This window comes from Protomyctophum bolini, assembly GCF_963924005.1.
Source record: "Protomyctophum bolini genome assembly, chromosome: 15".
NCBI classification, from domain to species: Eukaryota; Metazoa; Chordata; class Actinopteri; order Myctophiformes; family Myctophidae; genus Protomyctophum; species Protomyctophum bolini.
The window spans coordinates 10215493-10238175 of NC_137876.1; the positions used below are offsets into that span (position 1 = coordinate 10215493).

The window sequence follows — 22683 nt, forward strand, 5'->3', positions numbered from 1 at the left end:
GTGGTTCCCAGAAATAGTAGATTAATAACAGATTTGTGCCACACTGTGAGCTTGTATTTTGAACATAAAAAAATAAAATCTTGTTTGAATATTTTTTGAATCATTTTTTAATTGTTTAACAAATCTTCTCTTCTGGGGGTCCCTGGCACAAACATAGGGGGAGAGGGATATGTAGAATCGGTCTCAGGTCTTAAATGGTTAATATTGGGTCACCAACAGTATCTGCTCAATGTTGTTGAAGTATTCGGTGCCATTTGTGTCCTCAGAATACAGCATATCTTGTGTAAAATAAGCAAAAACATCCTAAAAGCTTATTATACAATTAAATCTTTTCTACCATAGAAAAAAAGATTTGTACCTCAGAATGAAATTAATATAAAATAATCTCTTTGATTTGAGTAGAGGTATGCTAAAATTCCATGTACCCAATCAAGTTTATTCAGCTTCAGTTACAAATATAATTAATCAAATTCAAACTAAATCTAAATTAGAAATTATTTTAAAATGTAAGTGTTAGAGGAGTGCCCTTGTTGGTGAAAGGTTGCCCGGTTCGATTCCCCGGACGGGTAGAAAAAATCTGGGTCGGGAAGTGATTGATCATCACTCATCCAACACCGCTGAGGTGCCTTTGAGCAAGGCACTGAACACCCAACTGCTCCAGTGGAGCTGCTTAGGGGCCAGTATAAGACTGTGGTTGTACTGGTCAGCTCCCAGGTTTTAATGTGTGTCTGTCTGTGTGTTTCTATGTGCAGGGTGTTGCTGAAAATGAGCACTGCTCAGCTACTACCCTGGGTAAGTAAAGTAAAAAAAAACAAAAAAACATCATGACTTCAGAAAGTAGCCAATGTTTTAGGGTTACTGATGTGGTAAAGCATAACATGTCCACCCTGTTACACTTAGAGGAAATTGATACATTTTCCTAATTCTGAAAATATGGTTGATAAAGATTATTTACATTCTTGCAGCTGGTACAAACATCTGCGCATCCCATACAGAGAGAGAAAGACAGAGATGCATTCATGCATGCAAATAATGTATACAAACACTCACACATACAGGTGCACGCACGCACGAATGCACGAACACACGAACACACGCACACTATGGGGTAGAATGAATCAAAATTAATGTGCACCACTGTCCACTGCACCAGTACCTTGAGCCAGCGCCTGCCTGCCTAGTTAACAGTTAATTAACGTAGAGTTAGCAGTTAGCAGCAGGTGTGGTGGTTATTTAGAATTACTGTTTTCTGTTAGAAACTAGTAGATGTTTATAGTACTGTACAGTGACGTAGTTGAATGGAATTGGATCAAATTAATCATGGAGAGTGTCTTTGCTTCCAGAAACTGTTGCTCTTGCAGCATAATTATCTGCTCCTCTGTGCCAAGCGCCTAGACTGCTGAGCACAGCAAGTTCATCCAAACTGATCATAGGGCCGCAAAACTCTTAAGTATACCCACCATTATGAATTAAAAGATGTCTGTCTCTCAAAGTGGGGTCCGGGGACCCCCAGGGGTATCAGGGGTTCCTCAGCAAAAGTAGTTAATACAGCATCACAATTATTTTAACCACTTTTTTCATATGTTGGCTATTCAAAAAAAAAATGCAGATGTACAAGCTCACATCGTGTCACTTCATGCTGCACTGAGAGCTTGCTGTCTGGTTTTTTTAGCACAAATTTTGTCTTCTGGAGGTCCCTGGCACAAAACATTTACAGATGGGGGTCTGCGGCCAAATAAATATCAATTGGGGGTCCTTGACATGAAAAAGTTTGCCTACCACTGCCATAAAAAGTGCTTTCATAATGGGAGAGGTGGACAGGCAGAGAGAGAGAGAGATTTCACCCACGCTATAACTCCTGGGTACAGAAACCTGAACAAGCTGATCAAAATGGTGTGTTGTCAAGAGAAATAACCCCGGCAATGTAGAGCAAGCTGATAACTTGCTTCTTACACAATAAAATCTGCATTTACAAAACCCATTTACATATCATTAATCATTAATAAGAAAGTGATAACTGCCTCTTGCCTATGTAACCATTGTCTGTGGTAATTGCAGGTGTCAGTCAGACATTGGTCAGATTGCAGTCCGGTGTTTGAGGTACTGCTGTGTGAATTTTGACACGCATGAAATTCTTGGTCCTTTATTTTTACTACATATTCATGACACATCTGCTCAAACAACCTGATCCACCACACACACACCATTGCTTCAGACTGAAGAGGGCCACTACTACATAGAAATAATACATCCAAATCCAGCACCAATAATGAGCCACCAGCTTCTTTTAGAGTAGTATGTGGTTGTCTTGGAAACAGAGAGGTCAGCATGCGACCACGTCACACACACACACACACACACACACACACACACACACACACACACACACACACACACACACACACACACACACACACACACACGTCAATAGCTAGATTAAGTCAAGTGTGAATAGTCCCTCCTCTCCCATAATGGTAAATAAGAAGAACAGTTCACAAAGAATCCACTGCAATTCATCGTAGGACAAAGATAGAACACGAGGGAGAGAAGGAGAGAGCGGCCGTTTGAATATGAAAGACCTCTTGATCAATCATGTATTATTTACGGAACAAAGTAGTGTAATTATTTTTTGCCTTAGTTATGGAACTCAATGGCAGTGCACATTGGCTGAAACATGATAGATGACCTTAGACTTAATGCAAATGAGGGTCAGAGAAGGTGAATTTTAGAATTTAACCACAGCATAAATCACGCGTTCATTTTACGCCAGGATAGTATTGAGTCTGAGGTGGAACTGACAACACGGTTAATAGGAGGAAAGCTCCCATGAATGTTGCATTTCGTTTCTTTTCCTTTTTCACTGATCCAAAGTCAAGCATCTACAGTAGGTAGGCAACCTTGGTCGAAACTCAAGGATGAATATTAATTCTGCTCTCACTCACGGTCAGGTCTGAATGTTTCTACTCATGCCTGGTTCAGTCTCCTTCTCATTCCTGTCTATTTCACAGGTTTCTGTGGGATGGGCGCAGAGGCTCTCAAACTTTATTTTGTATTTCAAGGACCCCCATAACTGTGAGAAACCAAATTGTCCTGTAAGATTCCATTTGTACACTATCAGAGTAACAAGTTACTGACTTGGGGTCCCTGGATCCCACTTTGAGGCCTCATTAATTTCACACGTACCAAACACCAAATCAAGCAAATGTTTGGTAGTTTTTTTTGGGCCACCACAATCCTTTTCCAATGGGAGTCACATGGTTTGATCAAACATTTGTGTTTGATGAGGGGGGAGGGGCAGAACACCACCAGCAATCACCAATCAAACACAAATGTTTGATCAAACCATGTGACTCCCATTGGAAAAGCATTGTGGTGGCTCAAGAAAACAAAAAAAACGACCAAACATTTGCTTGATTGGTGTTTGGTACAATTTACAATTACAATTTAGGCATTTAGCAGACGCCCTTAATCCAACTCAGTGGCCTTGTGGTTATAGTGTCCGCCCTGAGACTGGTAGGTCGGGGTTCAATCCCCGGCCGGGTCATACTAAAGACTGTAAAAATGGGACCCAGTGCCTCCCTGCTTGACACTCAGCATCAAGGGTTGGATTGGGGGTAAGTCCCTGCGACATACTAGCATCATGTCCAGGGGGTGTACTTGTACATCAAGCTGCCTCACGCTACAGAAACAGGACATAGGCTCCTGCCCTATGGGCCTCATGGCTCGGCAAGGCTACTTACTTTACTTACTTAATCCAGAGCGACTTACATTAAGCAAGAACAAAAAAGCATGGGAATACATCACATATATAAAAAGCATTTATCATGCTAAGAACGTAACAGTGGAATATCTATTCTATATGAAACTATACGTATAAACTATACATATACTATACATATGTGCTAGGACTACATACAATGCAATTATAGTGCTTTCTAAATTCTACATAACATGAAGAAACATTCAGACTACGGCGGAAGATTGGGAGTGATGCTGCAGTTCTGACTGCAACGGGAAGTGCATTCCACAGTTTCGGAGCCAGAAGGGAGACGTGTGAACTAGGCCTAAGAAACACTGATCTAGGGGTAAAGCTCCCTTGATTTGATTTCCTCTCATCATTAAGAGCCACAAAATCCTTCAGGTTGTCCCGACAACCAGGAGGCAATCAAACGGGCCAATTAAACTGTAGAGCTGGTAATTGAGGCTGATGTCACGGTGCAGAGATCAAGCTTCACAGGACATGACAACCAATCAGAGGGAGTCAACAGTTGAAAGCATGAAACCTGCTGTCTGTGGACAGAGGAATCATCATTATACGTCTGTATGCAAACATTGTGAATTTACAGGACGTCTATAGATTCATAAAAATCACACTTGTGTGAAGTGAGGGAAACCTAGATTTTTTTTGGGGGGGGGGGGTGTTCTCATATCCGTGAAAAAAAAAGAAAAATTAAAAATGTATTACAAGATGTATTTATATCAGCGAGATGACATCTTCCGTTGTAATTTACTGCCCTAAACAAACATTAAAGTCCATAGAGATCATAATTTACTCTAAAGAGTAAAGTCCATAGACTTTAATGTTTGTAGAAAAATGTGTAGAAAATACACACACAAAATGCTGTGTGTGTGTGTGTGTGTGTGTGTGTGTGTGTGTGTGTCTCTGTCAACCCTACAAATATTCTAGAATGGAATTACAGACTTTCAACATTCCAACATACAGTAACTGACACCCCTCCTATGCCCAGCCTTCCGGGTTTGTGTAAACACAAACATTGGCTTTTGATTGGCTGATCACCCAATAGCGATAATTTGATTGGCTGAACAAAATATATATTGAAGATAAGTGATCGGCCGGTATGATATTTGTGATGATTTGATTGGCTGAGCACGGAAAGTGATTTATGATGATGTATGTTAATAAGAGCGCCCCTCACTTCAGACCACACGAGTGTACATTTTTCAATGAGAGCAGAGAGAACTTCTCATCCTTGAGGCAAGAAACACAGAGAAATAAATAAAATTGCAGTGAACTTTAGTTATACTGTAAATCCCCTTGGGGGGGGGATTTCCCCCTTTTCCCCCTGGGGGAGCTTGTCTTGGCACACAGATAAGCCACACAGCGATTCACCAAAAACAATATAGCAGCAACAAAAGTGGAAGCGCAAAGAATAAAGACAATTACAACAGTCAAAGTGCAAGAGAATAAGACAATATGTACCATCCAGAGGATTCCATTGATGGCAAGGACAGTCGGTATCCCTCCAAAGGGCAAACCCTGCAAGACACTGCTGCGAGAGTGAGACCGATAACACCTCTCTGCTGTGCTGTTGCCGTCCCCGAGGGCACCCAGAAAGCTCAGGACATCCAGCGCCATGCCGCTCCCCTCCACAGGGGATTCCATGGTTACAAACAGCTCCGAGTCCACCATCGTTCTTCTCTGGATGTTAAGTCAAGCAACCATTCCTAAAAGGGAGGCAAAGAGAGGGAGAAGGATTATTAATATTATTATGTTGCATTCATCTGACCGTTTTAGAAATCCCCTTGCCATTTGCACCCTATGCAACAATAACAAACTGGGGACGTACATGCACATGATGTGGGAGTGTCCAGATGTCAATCGTTTTTGGTCTAGAGTTTCAGAAGTACTATCTGAGGTAATGGGAACTAGAATTCCCCTCTTGCCTAATATTTTCCTGTTGAATGATGATGATTCAGCGATTGGGTTGACATTGACAATGCCACGTAGAAGACTCCTGCTCTTAGGGCTGACAGCTGCAAAACAACTGCTCGTCCTAAAATGGAAACCTCCCCACAAACTTGAGGTCTCACAATGGATCCTCTCACTAATGGACATGATCTCTCTGGAACTCTCTTTAGCTCGATCCAATGGGGCACAAGAAAACGCACTTGACATTTTATCCACAGCATTAGAAAAACTTAAATCATGCCAACATCTCTGATGACTGTTATTTTCTTTTTAATTTTACTTTTCAAATTAAATGGTAAAGTACCTGTCTCGCTTTATTTATTATTATTATTATTATTATTGTGATTATTTTTGATGTATTGTAATTTTTTATCTGTTTCGCTGTTCAACCTGTGGGGTGGGGGAAACCCCCTTTTTCTTTTAACAAAAAATAAAATAAAAACTTGATCACAAAAAAAAGAAATCCCCTTGCCTATACTGTTTAAGGGGCACTTGGGTGGTGCAGGGGCAAAACTGCCCTCCACTGGCCTTGGGGTTCAAATAGTACGTTGTGCTTCCAGCTTGGCTAGACGTTCCAACAAACACTGTGTTTGAGGATAGGAAGACGGGTAGGGATGTCGGTCACTAGCATGATCGCCCCTCCTGGGTTGGATAAAGTGTTCCTCTGTCAGCATGTGTTCGTTACGTCCTCCTGGTGAAACTCCCTACTGTCATGGTGAAGAGAGGCGGCTGGTGACATGTGTACTGGAGACACGTGCTTGTCCCACAAGCACAACTGTAGGGGTTAGCAGTGACACACCACAAGTGTGGGGAAAATTGGGAATTGACATACTGCAACAGAATGACCTTACTGTGAAAGGATAATGACCAAGGCCTATTTTATGAAGACAGAGAGACGTACCCATGAGTGCCTAAAGGTTTATGGACCGAAAATAACTCATCTCCACAACAAATCCCCCTCCTTTGTTTGCTTTTGTGTTTCTCGAATTTCTTCTTTGTTGCCAACTTGCCATAGCATTTTCCCCCCAGTGCTCTCATCCAACACAACACTAATATAAGATGTAACAAGGTTAATGTTTGTTATTTTAATGGATCCGTTTGTGATCACGGTCAAATGTATGCTACTGTACTTCACTGCAAATTATCAGAAATTATGCACCATATTTTGTTACCATATAGCTGGTCTTTTTGTGTCCAGTATCACTACGCCAGCAGCAGCACTAAACCATAGTTCCATGTGAAAGAGGGGTCAAAGTTGAATGAAAGTTGCAATATATGGTAGAAATAGGTCAACAATACAAATGACGCTAGTATTGTGGATTAATTTATTTTTAATTAGTGGCTCCCACCAAATGACCGGAACTACTTAATATACACTAAAACAAGAGCAGAACTCCCACCACGGGACTCAGGCAATCAAATACCTTTGCAACCACTATATTAATTGCAAGTATTTCCTACAGCTTTAAGTCCAAAAATCTGAACCAACCCTTCAACAGCCCGAAATATGTGACAGGAAGATGTTAAACAGCCCACTTAAGTAGACGAACGCAAACATATTGATCAATGGCCTTGCTCCTTACGCTGCATGTTTGTGCTCCAAGAATCAATTTGAATCAAGGCTTTTATCTGTGAACTCATCTGTAAACTGAATGAGTTGCTGAGGCTCAGTTTTTGGCACCAGGGTTTCTGTAAACTGAATGAGTTGCTGACTCGCTGAGGCTCCGTTTTTGGCAACAGGGTTTTTCACCCAGTGTCAATTATCTAATGTGATCCTGGGCACTACACTTCCTCTGCCAACCTGGGGAGGGCAGAGGACTGACCTCATGCTTCCTCCTATGCATGAGGAGTCCAAGCTGCTTCTTTTCACCTGACAGGGGGGGAGTTTCCCTGGTTGGACATAGCGCATCTAGAAGGAACACGTTATTCCAAACAGTTCCTTTCCCCTACATCAGGCTGGCCAGGGGGAGATAGTTTAGAGACCAGGATTACTGCATGTTTTTTTGTGAGGGTACCTACTACCTACCCTAGGGGACACGGGTCGGGGAGAACAACTCCACACAGAAAGACAACCCCTGTGCACTTTTAATATGGAACAGTCATAATTAATGTATGTTCCGTCGTATGGTTTGGAGATGCAACATAGCATAAAATAATCATAAATGGAGCTTTATGCTGCCTGCCATGACCACAGAATCAAGGCCTGAGCCTTCTCGCTTGCACAATGCACATCCCCTGGTTGATACAAGTCCAGCTGTGGACGGACGCCCCTCATACTGCAGAATGTCCAAAGATAACCAACAGCAGAGTGCTGAATAAAGCCTTTAAACCTCAGCATAGAGATGCCTCTTCTTTCAGATGTGTTAAGAAGAAAAGTGAAATTCTAGCCTCTGTTTTGAGGAATGTTGTGTTGTTTTCGCCACCAGGCCGACATGGCCCAGAATGTTTTCGTCCGTGTCCCATATACTACTATACTATACAATGCAATCAACATCTTTTTTTCCTTGGATTCCTTGGATCATGATGCAACTTATAGAGGCCCCGTTTGTTCCAGTAACATTTTCTGCCATTGTGCGTTTTCTTTAAAACACACTTTTTGCTACTACTCTTACAGATTTAGTCCAAAAACAAATCGGTACACATTATCTCTGGGGTCATGTGATCAAGATGTATCAGTTAGATTTTTCAGCTCTAGAGTCAACACAATACAGTACAGTAGTGTACTCTGCAGAGGCTGCAATGTAGCCAAAACTGATTTACATCACTGGTCAAATACACTGCTGTCCAACTTTCACTGGAGCTGTGACAGACAGAGACAGGGCGAGGACAGAACGAACAGTGAACAGAGAACAAAGAGAGAACAGAGAATGGACTGAGAAAAAAAAATGGAAGTCTTCAAATGAGAAAGAGACAGTGATGCTAAATCAATTCAAATTGGCAAACCACCATGGTGTGATTTATCACTGCATCAATTATACAGATTGGGGATCAGTTAGGCATGGAAGGTCAAACGCTCGACATTGACACTCCACTTATCTCACATACACCCATGATCTTAATGGTGCATTCTATTTAAGCAGACCAACACTCACCCCGACATGCCCAGCATATATCTCGCTACAGACTACACTAGCCTCTCAAGACAGATTCTGCTGTCAGAATCTGTCCTAAACATGTAGTGTTGTTGTTAGGAATACACACAGAAGCACCCGGGAGGAAGTGGACCAAGAAAACGGAGGAGCCAAACCGACTTCCTGTTTCTACACAGATTGATTATCATTTAATCAATTAATAACTATATATATTAAACTATATATATTAAAAAAACGACTTCACCCAATTTCAACCAATCCCCATAGACCTGGTCAGACTCATCACTAATACTAAAATGGTACCATATTCATAATGTGCATTAGTGAGAACCAATTATATGAAGATAGGTTGAAAATGGGTGAGTCCTTTAAGGGGGGGGGGGGGGGGCTGTTCTGGAGCACCACAGGAACAAAGCCATTGCAACTTGCAATAAATGTTTTTGATCTAGAAGAGAATGTTGTGACCGTCATTATAGGCTTCTTGTTGTGTAACAAAGACATGAGATGGTGAATCACAGTGACATGGGAGGAATGGTAGGAATCCACTGGATCACTGCAGATCCAGTTTGCATTTATATAGTTCATAGAATAGAGACCGGCTCAAAAGGCTACATATAAGGCCAGCTGTAGGATACAGCCAGCACCTTCAGCCAGAGGCTCACTGTTCCGCGCATGAAAACAGAGCGATACAAACTTTATTTTATGCCAACTGCCATTAGACTGCATGATGCATGAGAACTCTTTATTTAATGCATGGTTCTGTTTCTGCCCTGTTCTTGTGTGATTATGTCTGATCATGTCTTTTTGTTTGTTGTGTTAATATAGATTATTTATTTGATCACATCATGCTGCTGTAAACGCCTCAATTTAAGTATATGTCATCTCATTTCAGTGTCGAGTTGGGGCAACATCTACCCATTTTACACTTGAATGCAGAAGTGCCGTTCTCACTCCCAGCTCGTATTGGGTTGACGTGTCTGCTGAAAACACTTACAGATGTGCTGTCAGGAGTGGGCTTGAGCCCTGTCAAGCATTGATAGCATTCCCCAAATGAGCTGTGTCATGTGGTGTGAACATGAAGGCTTCTGTTAACTCTGCAACACCCGACTTGCACCACGAATCAGAGAATGGTAAATCATCATGTCCTGGCCAATATACAGTATGATGAGATGGGGTGTCCTGTCTCATCAAATATCTAAAACATGGTCAAATCAGACACAACTTGTCATCTATTTGATGCAACGGGCTGCGTCTTTTATCCAAAGTTCTTACAATGTGCATTACATTCACCCACCAATGGTGGAGTCAACCATGCAAGGGACCACCCTCATCAGCAGCAGTTCAATATCTTGCTGAAGGTACGATACAAATTACAAAGCCAAGAAGAGCCGGGACAATTACAGTTCGTAAACGTCCACCTCCTGAGCCACAGCTGCGATTGCACTTAAACAATCAGACAATCAGAATCAAATGTTCCCTGGGCAGGGGACATAAAGATAGCTCAAGTACATCATCTACAAAAACCCGTTTCTGTCACAGCCGCTTCCTCATTGCATCACACTTTCTCTATGTTACAAGACTGCACCAGACCGGCTCTACCAGTTCAAAGGATTCTGCTTTAGAGGTCGGTAAGCAGGATTTAATTACGAAATGGGCTCATGGCACAGAGAAACAGTAGGTCTTAGTAAGTCTTGCGTCATAAAGAATAATGCTTAAGCCTAATCAAATGCAAAGTATAACTTGTACTTATTTTTAGATCTAAATCAACCAGCATATTACAGAAATGTGATTAGAAAACTCAGTATCATATTGTTCTGAGAGAAAATTGTGACAACTTATATTATTTACATACAGAATTCTATTATCACAGACACTCTTCTTAAATAGCAGGAATGCAGAGCATCAGCCACCTATTAAGCTGAGCTGATAGTAGCAATTTCAAAGAATTGTGACCATTAAACAGTGGAGGACAACTTAACAGAAATGCGCTGCATAACAATTAGCTAATTTGATGATGGCAACCACACACTCAACTCAAACAAAGTAAGAGCTTGATACACGGCAGCTCAAACACACCTTTATCGACTCACATCCCCTTCCATCAAATGTGTCTGTCTCGCTCTGGATCTGGTTGCCAGAGGAGTAGTGTCTCCAGGCTATTGATGCTAACAGTGGGAGTCCTTCCTCTTTCCACCTCCAAGAAAAAGAACAGAAATCCCCTAGACAGGCTGTCTCTAAAACATGGATCACAGCACAATCGTACCAACGTCACAGTTCCAAATACATGACTCAGCAAGTCAGCAGTCATGTACAGTACGCCAAGTCATGTTGTAGTTAGATTTTTGTCTCTTTCCCAGTCTCTCTCCAACTCCTTTTCTCATATCCACTGACTGGGTTTATCATGCACACAGAAGCTGCAGTCTGCAGTGCACACACTGTTTGATAGTATCAATTTTTTATTCAGCTGGATACATCCCCTCATCTATAGGTGAATATTAATCACCGTGTTTTCTATGATTCTCATAACCATGGATGGAAGCAGATAGCAGCCTGGAGCGAGGCTTTAGGAAATTTGTAGTAGCAATTGACTAGCATTGGAGAGACTAGGAAAACGCTGTTCAGTGCTGAACAAACATGAGTTTGACGCAGGGAAAAGGGCAAGCTGTAAGTAAACCAAGGCCAGCTACAGAAATCTACTCAATGCACTAGATTAAGAAAAAAAATGTCTTGATAATTAATTAATTAGTTCATAAATAAAATGATTCAATAGAAGAGCAGGGAGGTCATGTCAGTCCAACCATCACATGTTAATATAACAGAGAATGTTAGTCGTGTAGCAGCGTACAATAGCACAAACCATCAACACTGCTTTAAAATTTCGCTCACATTCCACATTTAAAATGCCACTTCATTATTTCACAATGATATTTTCACATGCATAACTTCACCAAGGTCCATGATGCAATTGGATTGGGTTCATAGTCATACCTTCATTTTTACGGTTCATGGTTCATAGTTACTCTACTTGTCCATTCAACTAGACACGGTAATCATCGCCTTCTGCTTCATTAAGTTCAAGGCATACAGTACATAATTATGAAGTCCTCTTTAATCTCTGAAGACACAAGTTCACATGGTTATGAACTAAACGCATCTTCAGACTTGAGCGATCACCTAATAAATGACACCAGAAGAGCCATCTTCAAAATTCATTACACTGCCCGGGGAAAGGGCAGAATGCGGGGGAGAGGTGGTGCTGTCAAGAGGCATGAGCCATAAATAACAGTGTGGACTCACATTGACTTGAGCACTTCGTCGCCTAATCAACTGTCAGTCACCCTCAGGTAAAAGAAAAAAGCGTGCCTCCGAGGACAATAGACAATTACCATGAATAAAATAACACCAAAATAACACCAACTTCAGCACCGTCTGATACTCAACGTGCCATTCTCCCTAGCCACTGTTAATGCTCCTTCCGTCTGACGTAACTATTTCATGGTTTGACATTTCCGCTGTCAACACTCAACACACGGCTTAATCTCAAAGACATTAGAATATGCATAAGCATTTCCTGTGTATATTGTGCACAATATCACCACCGTGGCTGAGACGCTGATGGTACAGTTATTGAAATATGGAGTCAGAAAGTGAAGTCTTCATTGCAGTGGATACTAGAAATATACTATAATACTACCTCCAGCTCGGTTAAGTCGTGGGATAGTAATATCCACCTAAAGTCTTATTTTTGTCATAATGTTTGTTGCGCAAAAGTAGCGAAAATAGCTGACCTACAAGCTTGAGCCTATGATTGATTGATTGATTGAATACTTTATTAGACAGAAATGTTAAACTAATAACACACAATAGTCCTGGCCTGGGGACTTTCCATTGTGGTCCTACATTGATTTGTGATCCTAAGAGAGCATCAGCATGGAGTGACTTGGAGTCCCTGGACCTCTTCTTTACATTACCTGAGGACTCCACCGCCTAATGGGGGGTTAATCAGGTGATGAAACGGTATTGCCATGAAAGCAGGCCACACAGTCAAAACCAAACCCACTATGCAGCGTGCTTAGCAGGCTTGGATAAGTTCCTAGTTGAAATGAGAGAGGCTGGCTTTTCCTGTCACACACCAACCGACTCCCAAGGGGTTGTTGACTCACTTCTCGCAGGTCACAGGAAAGCCTTCCAATAATCCACATGGATTAGATGAACATAAAGATGAGGATAGTGTATAGTAACTCAGTAACACGATATCCATTCAAGTCTAGCTAAAAAAATCAATGTGGAAGCTATGAATGCATGAGCATGCGTCACCAGAGACTCTTTCATGCTCTCATTCAAGACGCTCAGGGGTTTTGTTTGAATATATATATTTTTTTATTATTTTGGATTTTGGATGAAAGATGATAGAGTTATCATCATGAATGGTAGTTATCATCATGAATGAGAGAATCACTCTTCAAGAGGATAGAGAGTATACAGCCTGTTCTGGGACTGGGAGTGGGAAATAGTGCCATATGGATGATAGTGGGGTTGGTTTCTTGGCTTGAGAGATCCAGCTTGAGGGGGAGAAGTATACAGAGTTTCACAATATGTTGACTGTCACTACCTCCACAACAATGGCAGGGTGGTTCTCTGCACTCATCCTTTATACCATCCTTTATATTCCCAAACTTTTTTGGCCCAGGTACCCCTTGGGGAGAATAATATTTTCCAGGTAACCCCTCATCCTCACAACAACGATAAGCATATTTGCAACCTTACATTTAGATGTATTAATACTTTTCCATTAAAGTCACAACACATTTTCACAACATTTATTTAAGATGCGATCTTAGAATAGATGTAGACCTATTTGTGCAGAAACATATTGCCTTCCTTGATGCATCAATTAAGCATCAACGACCATCAGCTGGTCACAGACACTCAAGCCTCTGCAGCACTAATTGAAAGTGACTGCATGGAGTCCGTTTCATTTCTATCCAAAGGCCCTTGAATGATGGAATATGATTAGGATTACTGTTATTATGGTAAGATCACATATACACCCACAAACTTCTTGTTTGCCACTACAGTACCTTCTTAGGCCCTCATTTATCAATGTAAATTCTGTTTTAAAGTCAAACATGGGTTTTGCCATACACTCACGTCTGCACGGGATTTATCAAGTGCTCGTAAACAGCTGATCCCGTCATTTTTTTGGCCAGAGCTTTGATAATGTCACGGCTGACACACACACACACACACACACACACACACACACACACACACACACACACACACACACACACACACACACACACACACACACACACACACACACACACACACACACACACACACACACACACACACACACACACACACACACACACACACACACACACACACACACACACACACACACACACAAGTAACTGTTTTGGACAAACAAGGTTTCTGCCCGACAACGACAACATACACATGTATACACAGATCGTCCACGCTGGCTGCTGAAAGCACTGTTTAACAGCCACGGCAGCAACTCTGCTCAGCCTGGTTCTTACGGAAGGCTGAAAGAGCGGAGTGATGACTGCACACTATGATGATGTGGCTGGGTCAGCGCAGATGTCAGCATCCACCAGCATTTGCTATTCAACCACATAACCCATTCTGACCTGAGATCAGATTCTAAAAATGTCTGTTTGAAAATGACAGTTTTCTGAAACACCAAAAAGGGGTTCCCGCCCAAAATGGGATAATACAGATGTGAAATATCACATAGCTCAGTCTGCATACGCATGAACCCATATCACGAGAGATAAATATGGGAATTATAACAATTCAAGTTGTTGCTGTTTTTCAACCCACAGTGTCCATGCATCAACAAACAGGCGATCTGTCCGTCCACCAATACTACCTTGCACACCAAAAACAATTGCCTCTTCTCTAATTGCTGAATGCTCAATGAGGCCCCAGGGGACTGCTGTGTCTATACAACGCTGCTCGTTAGGACCTAGGGGCATCCCGGATTGCTTCACCCTGATATCTAATCAATTTGGCTTTCACTTAAAAATCGTTGGCTCAGAGTATGATGAATGGACCAGCTCAAGTCAGGAAAGTCCTATCCATGCAACTGTAATGTTGAATACGGTGCACCTCTCACCAGTATGGAGCCCAATCTTTGTCTTCGCCACTATGAGGCCTTAATGGATTTGTTCAGGTGATTAATTGGGTGTTTAATCTTTTAAGTTGGAAATCCAAACTGTTAATGGCATGTAGTTCAAAAACTCACTGCTTACTTACAGTATTGAGTTTGTGACATTAGGCTTTGTCAGTGAATAGTTACATCCACAGTTCGATTTGAAAGCGTCTTTTCTATTTTTACCACTTTACCTCAAAACAAATTATGCCAGGGTTAGTGTGATTAATTAACAAAATAAATAATCACTTACACCAGTTTTAACCAAAGTTTAAATTGTGATATTATTATAAAGAGCATAAATATCAGACAGTGTGGTATTTAATTCAGTCTGACCAGCAAGGATAAAACATCCCCAACAGCTATAAAACTGATTGACCAGAAGGGTGAAAGCATGGCAAAATAGTTATTCTGAAAAGATAAAACGTTAGAGAATCATATCTAATTACAACAAAATGTTTAATTATTTGTCTGGGTGGTTAGTTACATACCAAATGCCTAAGAGGGCATTGTGGGTAGAGTAGGCTGATGGCACTGTGCTCCGTGTTATACTGGTGATTATCCTAATTCTAAATAACAGTGTGGGATGGCATCATTGTACACAGTAAAATCCATAGTGTTAAATTAACACTGTAATAGCCCCCATGCTGACTAGCAGGAAATGCTAGCACTGCTAAAAACAATAGCTGCTGTAAGAGGAAAAGTAGAATACACATGATGATTCACAATACAATTACAATTAGATTTTCTGTCAGAAGTGTACACGCTGCCGTGTGTATTAGGCCCAAGCAGCCTTTGAAATGTGGCTGGGGAGATGAGTCACAAAAATAATATTATATCTCTCATATAGTATGATGCAATCTAGGACACACACCTACAGTATGCACACAGACAAGGACACATTTGGTTACACCACAGTGCCAGTTAAAATTAGCAAAGACGCAAGACCATGATTAGTGTTAATCAAATCAGGATGAAGTTTCCTATCAAATCTGTTAACAACTGAGACAATTCCTGTCAGATCATGTTACAATTGAATTCAAACAAAGCATATAAGGCTCAGGTGCAGTTTATACTCGCACGCTATTGCCTGACACAATATCTTATATCCCAACTCACAGCAAATGTGCAACAACAAGGAGCAGTCCAAACATAAAGGGCACTTACATTATTATTACAGAACAGTGCCCTAATAAGACAAAAGATTTACTTCTTCTTGTAATGATCTACAGAATCAATCCCATAATGCTTTATAATATAAGACAGTTATAAATACACAATCAAACAGCAAGCCACGTCACCTCTTCCAATCTGGGAATCCATTGGCAAAAAAAGAGAAAAGATTACACCTCATCTACCGTTATTCTGTGTGGATTGCCAGTGCTGTATACGGAGCTGTCCATATACATACAGTGCTGAAACACTAAACGAAATGAGCCAACCACATTTATGTCTGTATAAGAGGCTTATTGTTTCTCATGACTTTTACGAACAGCTCTCTTCCACCACAATATGCTCAAATCATGGTCTTATTAAGAATTATGAAGACCACGTCCACTGGTAATCTGGTCCAGAAGTGTGAGGGAGAGATCATCTTTAAATGTCAGCTAAGACCCTTCTGAACTGTTTTTACTTGGAGACTAACAAAACAACATTGTCCTGCATCCTTTCTAACTTGACATTTAAATTCATGAGCAGGCTGGATCGCTCACTGAATGGACTCATTGGTCAGTTGACAGACCCAGGCCGTAGTTCTGTAAGGTACACTTCTACCATCAGAGGACACTGGTATAAGTGCCTCGCCTAGAGTAGTAACCTGTGGGGCTGGGTAAATGTACTGTATTTTTATTTGTATTCTCGTATTGTGATGTACTGCATGAAATCATGTTATCATCACACATTTTGTTTTACATGTCAATGCCTTCCACAACCTAATTACGTTTAAACCACTGCTGTTTTTCCCAATAATAATATTCACACAGGAGATATAGGGGTATAGTCAAAAGAAGTACTACTCAGCATAAATCATATACTATCATTATCATATACTACTAAACTGAGAAATATTTCTCTGAAACAAGCCATTGAGTAGCCTTTAAAGTTTGCTTTCTGTATGGCATTGCAGAAACATGACCCAAAGTTTTTAGTATAGTAGTGTAAATTATTGTTTGATTCAACAGGTCAGAAGCCCAATGAGAATAAGGCTTGGTGTCCGAGTACTACAGCATAGAGCCCTGGTGCAGTTAGTTACAATAAAATAATAATACAATATAACTAGAATTGGTAGTGTAGAAAGATTGGTAAACCATAGCCCAGTTCCCTAGTGTTAACAACAACAACAACAACAACAACCTGCAAGAACTAAGAACGACAGGCCAATTACTTAGATAACAAGCTGGGGATATACTGTACGTATAGTACCATTCGTTATGCTACATGAAGAGTAGCCGTAGCCTACCAATAAGGAAGGAGGAGTATATGTATTTGTATACTATATAAATCTGATACAGGGCTCTGACTCTGAGGGCTGATTGTAAAGTGCCAACAGCCCCTCATTGTGTCAACGCGATCGCCACGTAGGTGGCATATAATGTGAACAGCAACTGCAGCACTTGTACACTTCTCAGAAACAAATTTAATAAAAACCACGATGCAATAACACTATAGGAGCTTGAAACAATTCCTGTGACTGTCTTCGGTGAGGCATTGTCAGTTGTAGTTGCACAGAATCCGTTGAATTTACAGTAACGTGATTCACTTGCTGTGACAGAGACATTTCTCGACAGTCTCCTTTCATTCACTGCAGCACTCGGACGAACAGTCAATAACGCCCATGCACGTTTCTCTATAGCGTCTAACTTCATACATTTTATGCGGAACAAACCACAGAATGACTATCCCTATCCATGTATTCCCCCTGTGGAATGAAATGAATTCACAATGCTCACCTTGACAATGGTTGTTGTTCTTCTGCCTATAGCGTCAGATGAAGAGGATGCCGTGTTTGCTTGCCACCAAGAAACGAGAAGCTCCCACCTACTCGGGGGCCGTCTGTACTAGGCTAAATTAAACACCTGCGTTAAAAGCTGAATAAGAGGATGTTCAATGCACTATATAGGAGGCTATATCCCGCCTTGCATAAATTTGTACGGGCAATTAATTTATTTTTTATTTTTTAATTAAAAAACCTCAGTAAATAATAGCCTACCGGTATTTGATGTGCGAGTTTTATGGCGAAATCGTTATTGTAGGCTATCTGAATGATGAATCTGACCAACGTCGTTGTGTCAAGACGACATCGAAAAGTTAGTAACGGTTGAATTTAGTTTTGTATGGGCCTGCGTTACTGAATATAAAACAAAATATGGATACTAGGCTATAGCTACTATACTACATGTAAAATATTAATTCTGACTGCGCTCGAATTGAAAAGTAAAAGCTCCACCTGCTGGACATTAGGCATTACCGCAATTCCTAAAACAAAGCCGAGTGTTTCAGATACTGTACAGTCGTACACTATGAAGGTATTTTCAAGCCTTGGGTCAAGAGTAAGACGGCCATCGGTCATAATGATATGACAAGACTCTCGTATCAAGGCAGGTATTTCCTATTCTTAAAGAAATGGTCGTGACAGCAGATTTTGGACCGCAGATCAGTCAGTGTGTATCACTCAAAATCTCATGCAGCCCATGCAGGTCTCGATCGTGACATCACGTGACATAATCAACATCATCATCAGGGATGGAGATCCCTGATGTCATAGTAAATACGACCTACTGTCGCAATTAAGCCCATATATGGAGATCCCTGATGTCATCAATATTGGCCAGCAACTCTACATCTGACCTCAAACCCTTAGATCTCCATATATGGATATAAGTCAGAACCTGTTCTGACATTCCATATGTTGATCCTTCCCCATCCATCTTTCCTCTTCAATGTCTCCCTTTTGACTGACACCTGTTTAAACTCTAGACGGGCCTGCCCAAAGTTATTAATACAGCAGCGCCCGTAGAGTTCTCAACAGGCCCGAAAATGAAGGCCCGGCCCAGCTACCTGGGCCCTCATCAAACCCTGTACACTCAAGACACTGCCCCCGCTGCCACCCTTAATCTCCATGAGCTGACCTGTTCTGACATTCCTTATGTTGATCTGACCTCACCAAACCCTGTACTGTACAGGGTTTGATGTGTAGCCTATTGTGTGCACCAATTGTAAAACCAGCTTTTAGTTGAAGATGACGTGCTGTGCTGTGTGTGATTAGTGAAATTCCACGACCACGAAAAAACAAGAACAAATCGCAGGCCCGCATCCAGACCAGTAGACGGCGCTAACGAACGATAGCGGCCACGCAGCAGCGAGCGGGCAGCTTCACTCATGAAAGACAGATCCATGGCATCATCGGCACCAATGAAACCTACTTTATGCTCCGTCACACGACGGTGTTGCGCGTTGAAAAGAGCCAACATACAAGCTCACAACGCGCCGCATCCTCGCCGCGTTGTGAGCTTGTAGGTCGGCTATTTTCGACGCGCGACATCGTCTTGCGACGAAGTATGAATCGGGCTTTAACGAGTTGTTCTGGGCTGCGTGGTACTGAAAGGACAGCTCCTTCACGACACATCTGCAGGTAAGGAGGTTGCTGTGTGTCCTGGGCCATCAATTCCGTCTGGCTTGCTGACTTTGCTGTCACCGATTTTCTACAGTATAAACGTTACATTAAGTGTGTCGTCATTCACAATTTGAGTATTTCCATTTAAGGAGAAATTTACATTTTAATTAGACTGTCCTACATGTCTTGGTCGAAGATCAGAGGAACGCAAACAATTAAGAAAACAGCTGCAGACAGTAAAAGGAAAGGATCACATACCGTGCCTTGCCTGGAGGGCATATGAACTCAATGCTGCGTATTATTGTTCTGTAGAGCTACATTTTCTTTGGCATGCATGCATGCATGCATGCATGCAGGAGTCTTATAAAGGAACAACATGGGAAACCCCATGAAAATGCTCCACATAAATAACTTTGATTTAAATCGTATAGGCTATATACAATTAGGCCTAATTGGTTTTAAATATTATGATGATCTATCCCCTCTCTAATCGGCTTTCAAAAAAGCTTAACATAACAGATTACAGGGGCTTCAACATTTATTGCGAACGCAGTGAGCACTTACTATGAGACCTAGCAGATCATGTCTGTCTGTCTGTGTGTGTGTCTGTCTGTCTGTCCCGCTATACGTCCAAATATGGAGTGTGTTGCATCAGCAATCACTCAGCTCCATATATGGGCAACAGCTCCATATATGGGCACAGAAGGGGCCAGGTCCACATATACAGTAACAGCGGGACAGACACACAGACAGACAGACAGACAGACAGACATGATCTGCAGGGTCTCAGCTGCGTTCTCTTCCCCGCGTTTGCGCGTCTTACTGGTCTGATTAAGGCTTCTGGCAAGCCAGTTATTAGTGTCATTGTTTGTTATCCTATAGATGTTGTTGTTGTTGTTAAATATATATATTTCCCAATCTATGAATGAATGAACCATTATAAAGCGCTTTGAGCATTTGGAAAAGCGCTATAAAAATGCAATTCATTATTTATTGGTAGCAGGTTTCAACAATTTAAATTCAGTTTGAACATACCATTTTTTCCCATTTTCTCCCTCATCCCATCCCTCCCCCCACAGTTATCATCATCATTAAAACAATATAAAAATAATAATAATAATAATAATTGAGTACAGACACACAAAGACAAAAAAATCCAGTGTTGTTGTTAAATATTGATGCCATCTGTATCTTTACTTTCACAGAGCGATGTTGACCAGGATGTTGAAACTGAGACTTTTAAATGCTGTAGCACCCACATACTTCTTCACAGCTACAGGAGTCACATTCCTTTTGCATTTCTTTATGTTTATCCCAACGATTTTCCCGCATCCAGGAACATCACTGACCGGATCTATACTTCATACAGTCGTTTTCCTTTTCCTGATGCTTAATGCGTTGGGGAACTATGTCATGACTATTAAATATCCCTCTGAAAGTGCAAATGAGACTGTGATTCCAGTATGTTCACCGGACTGCCCAGACAGAGTGGACGCCCACTACCTCCTCAATGGCCGTCACTTCTGCAAACTCTGTAAGAAGGTTATTCTCAAGAGGGACCACCACTGCTTTTTTACAGGGAACTGCATTGGCAATAGAAACATGCGTTACTTCATCATGTTTTGCATCTACACATCATGCACTTGTTTATACTCCTTGGTTCTTGGTGTGGCCTATCTTACTGTGGAATATTCCATCTCCTTTGAGAACCCATTGACCTTCTTAACTCTTCTACCCCTCTCCACTGGTTACTTCTTTATGGGTAGGTTGTTTAGTTTAAAAAATAAAATTATGATCAGGGATTCCCAACCTTTTCTGGATCAGGGCTCACTTGAAAATATCAAAAGTGTTTGCTATAGTGCCCACTTAACATGGCTGCCCTGATAAAGAAGTACTTTAAGTATTTCAATCTTCATATAATTGGTTCACAGAACCACAATGGAAACAAGCCCCTAGAGCTTTTTGTGTACTTTTAGTCTTTTAACAATCATTGTAAAACATTACTCTGTACAAATTGCAAACTGTAATAAGGTATTCAATCATCCAATCAATCAATCAATCAATCAATCAATCAATCAATCAATCAATCAATCAATCAATCAATAAATTGGTCCTCACTAATGCTCATTATAATATGGCAATTTACTCACTCTGTGTCTCACAGTTGGGGTGTGGGGATTCCAATAATAGATACTACAGACTTTCTCTTCCTGGAAAGTTAGCATGCTGAAATAGAACACATATCAGGAAAAAAAATTGAAATGATAAAACCTGGTTTTCATTTTCATCATTATATATGAAGATATGGTTGAAGTGCTCCTTTAAGTGGTCAGATATGGGTGGGCTGCATGCATCTTTAGAGCATGTTTATTTTAATGATCAACCAATCCGTGACCCGGCTTTGATCAATTAAACTAAATAGTATATTTTAAGTTCTTATTTATCAGTATCACAATGAAACATTTTCAAGGTTTAAAAAAATAAATACCATGGCATTTTTTGCTGTTACATTTTGTTAATATGTTAATGTTATTGTCACGAAAAGCTTTGCCAATTATTGGGTGCCCACTTGCCATATTCTCACAGCCCAGCAGTGGGCCCCAGCCCAAAGGTTGGGAATCACTGAATAGATCAAAGTTGATTAAATGAAATCTGGCTCACATGACCACCTTATCATAATGCTCTGTCTGTCCACTCTCTCCACTCTCCCCATCAGGAGTTATCTCAGGCATGCAGTTGTTCCTGGTGCTGATGCTGTATGTGTGGCTGGGCATTGGCCTGGTGTGTGCAGGGTTCTGTTGCCAGCAGATGCTGCTAGTGGCCCGGGGACAAACCTGGTGTCAGCTGCAGCGCGGTCAACTAGTTGAAAGCCGCAGTCCTTGGAGAGACAACCTTAAGGATGTGTTTGGAAACCGCTGGATCTTGGGGCTTGTAGTTCCTGTGCAGACAGTGGAGGCATGTTCAAAGGACACGACTGCACACAAATTGGACTGAGTGATGACCAAAATGTGAACCATTCTCAGTTGTTCTTATTCTGAGGTTATAAGACATTTGTTGTTTGACTCATTTGATTTGGTATAAAAGC

At 41.2% G+C, this 22683-nt stretch overlaps 2 protein-coding genes across 6 annotated transcripts in view; one reads left to right on the forward strand and one right to left on the reverse strand.

Annotated features, from left to right (window-relative positions):
- tmem63c (transmembrane protein 63C) overlaps positions 1-17955 on the reverse strand; it is a 38647-nt gene extending 20692 nt beyond the window's left edge. For 4 of the 5 annotated variants that reach the window (XR_013965390.1, XR_013965391.1, XM_080783748.1 and 1 more), the window contains exons 1-2: positions 10879-10997; positions 5222-5466 (exon numbers count right to left, since the gene is read on the reverse strand). Coding sequence is in view for 3 of the 5 variants with exons in the window: in XM_080783748.1 (XP_080639874.1) it covers positions 5222-5431 (210 nt within the window). In the remaining 2 variants the exon portion in view is untranslated. Of the gene's footprint in view, positions 1-5221; positions 5467-10878; positions 10998-17934 lie in introns of those variants that run through there. The other variant, XM_080783747.1, reaches the window with a different exon arrangement.
- A 2852-nt stretch (positions 17956-20807) lies between these two features.
- On the forward strand, positions 20808-22592 carry zdhhc22 (zDHHC palmitoyltransferase 22; the record flags this gene model as incomplete). Its single annotated transcript, XM_080783186.1, has 2 exons — positions 20808-21360; positions 22315-22592. The coding sequence occupies 2 exons, from the start codon at positions 20808-20810 to the stop codon at positions 22590-22592; spliced, it is 831 nt and encodes a 276-aa protein (XP_080639312.1).
- Positions 22593-22683: the final 91 nt, after the last annotated feature.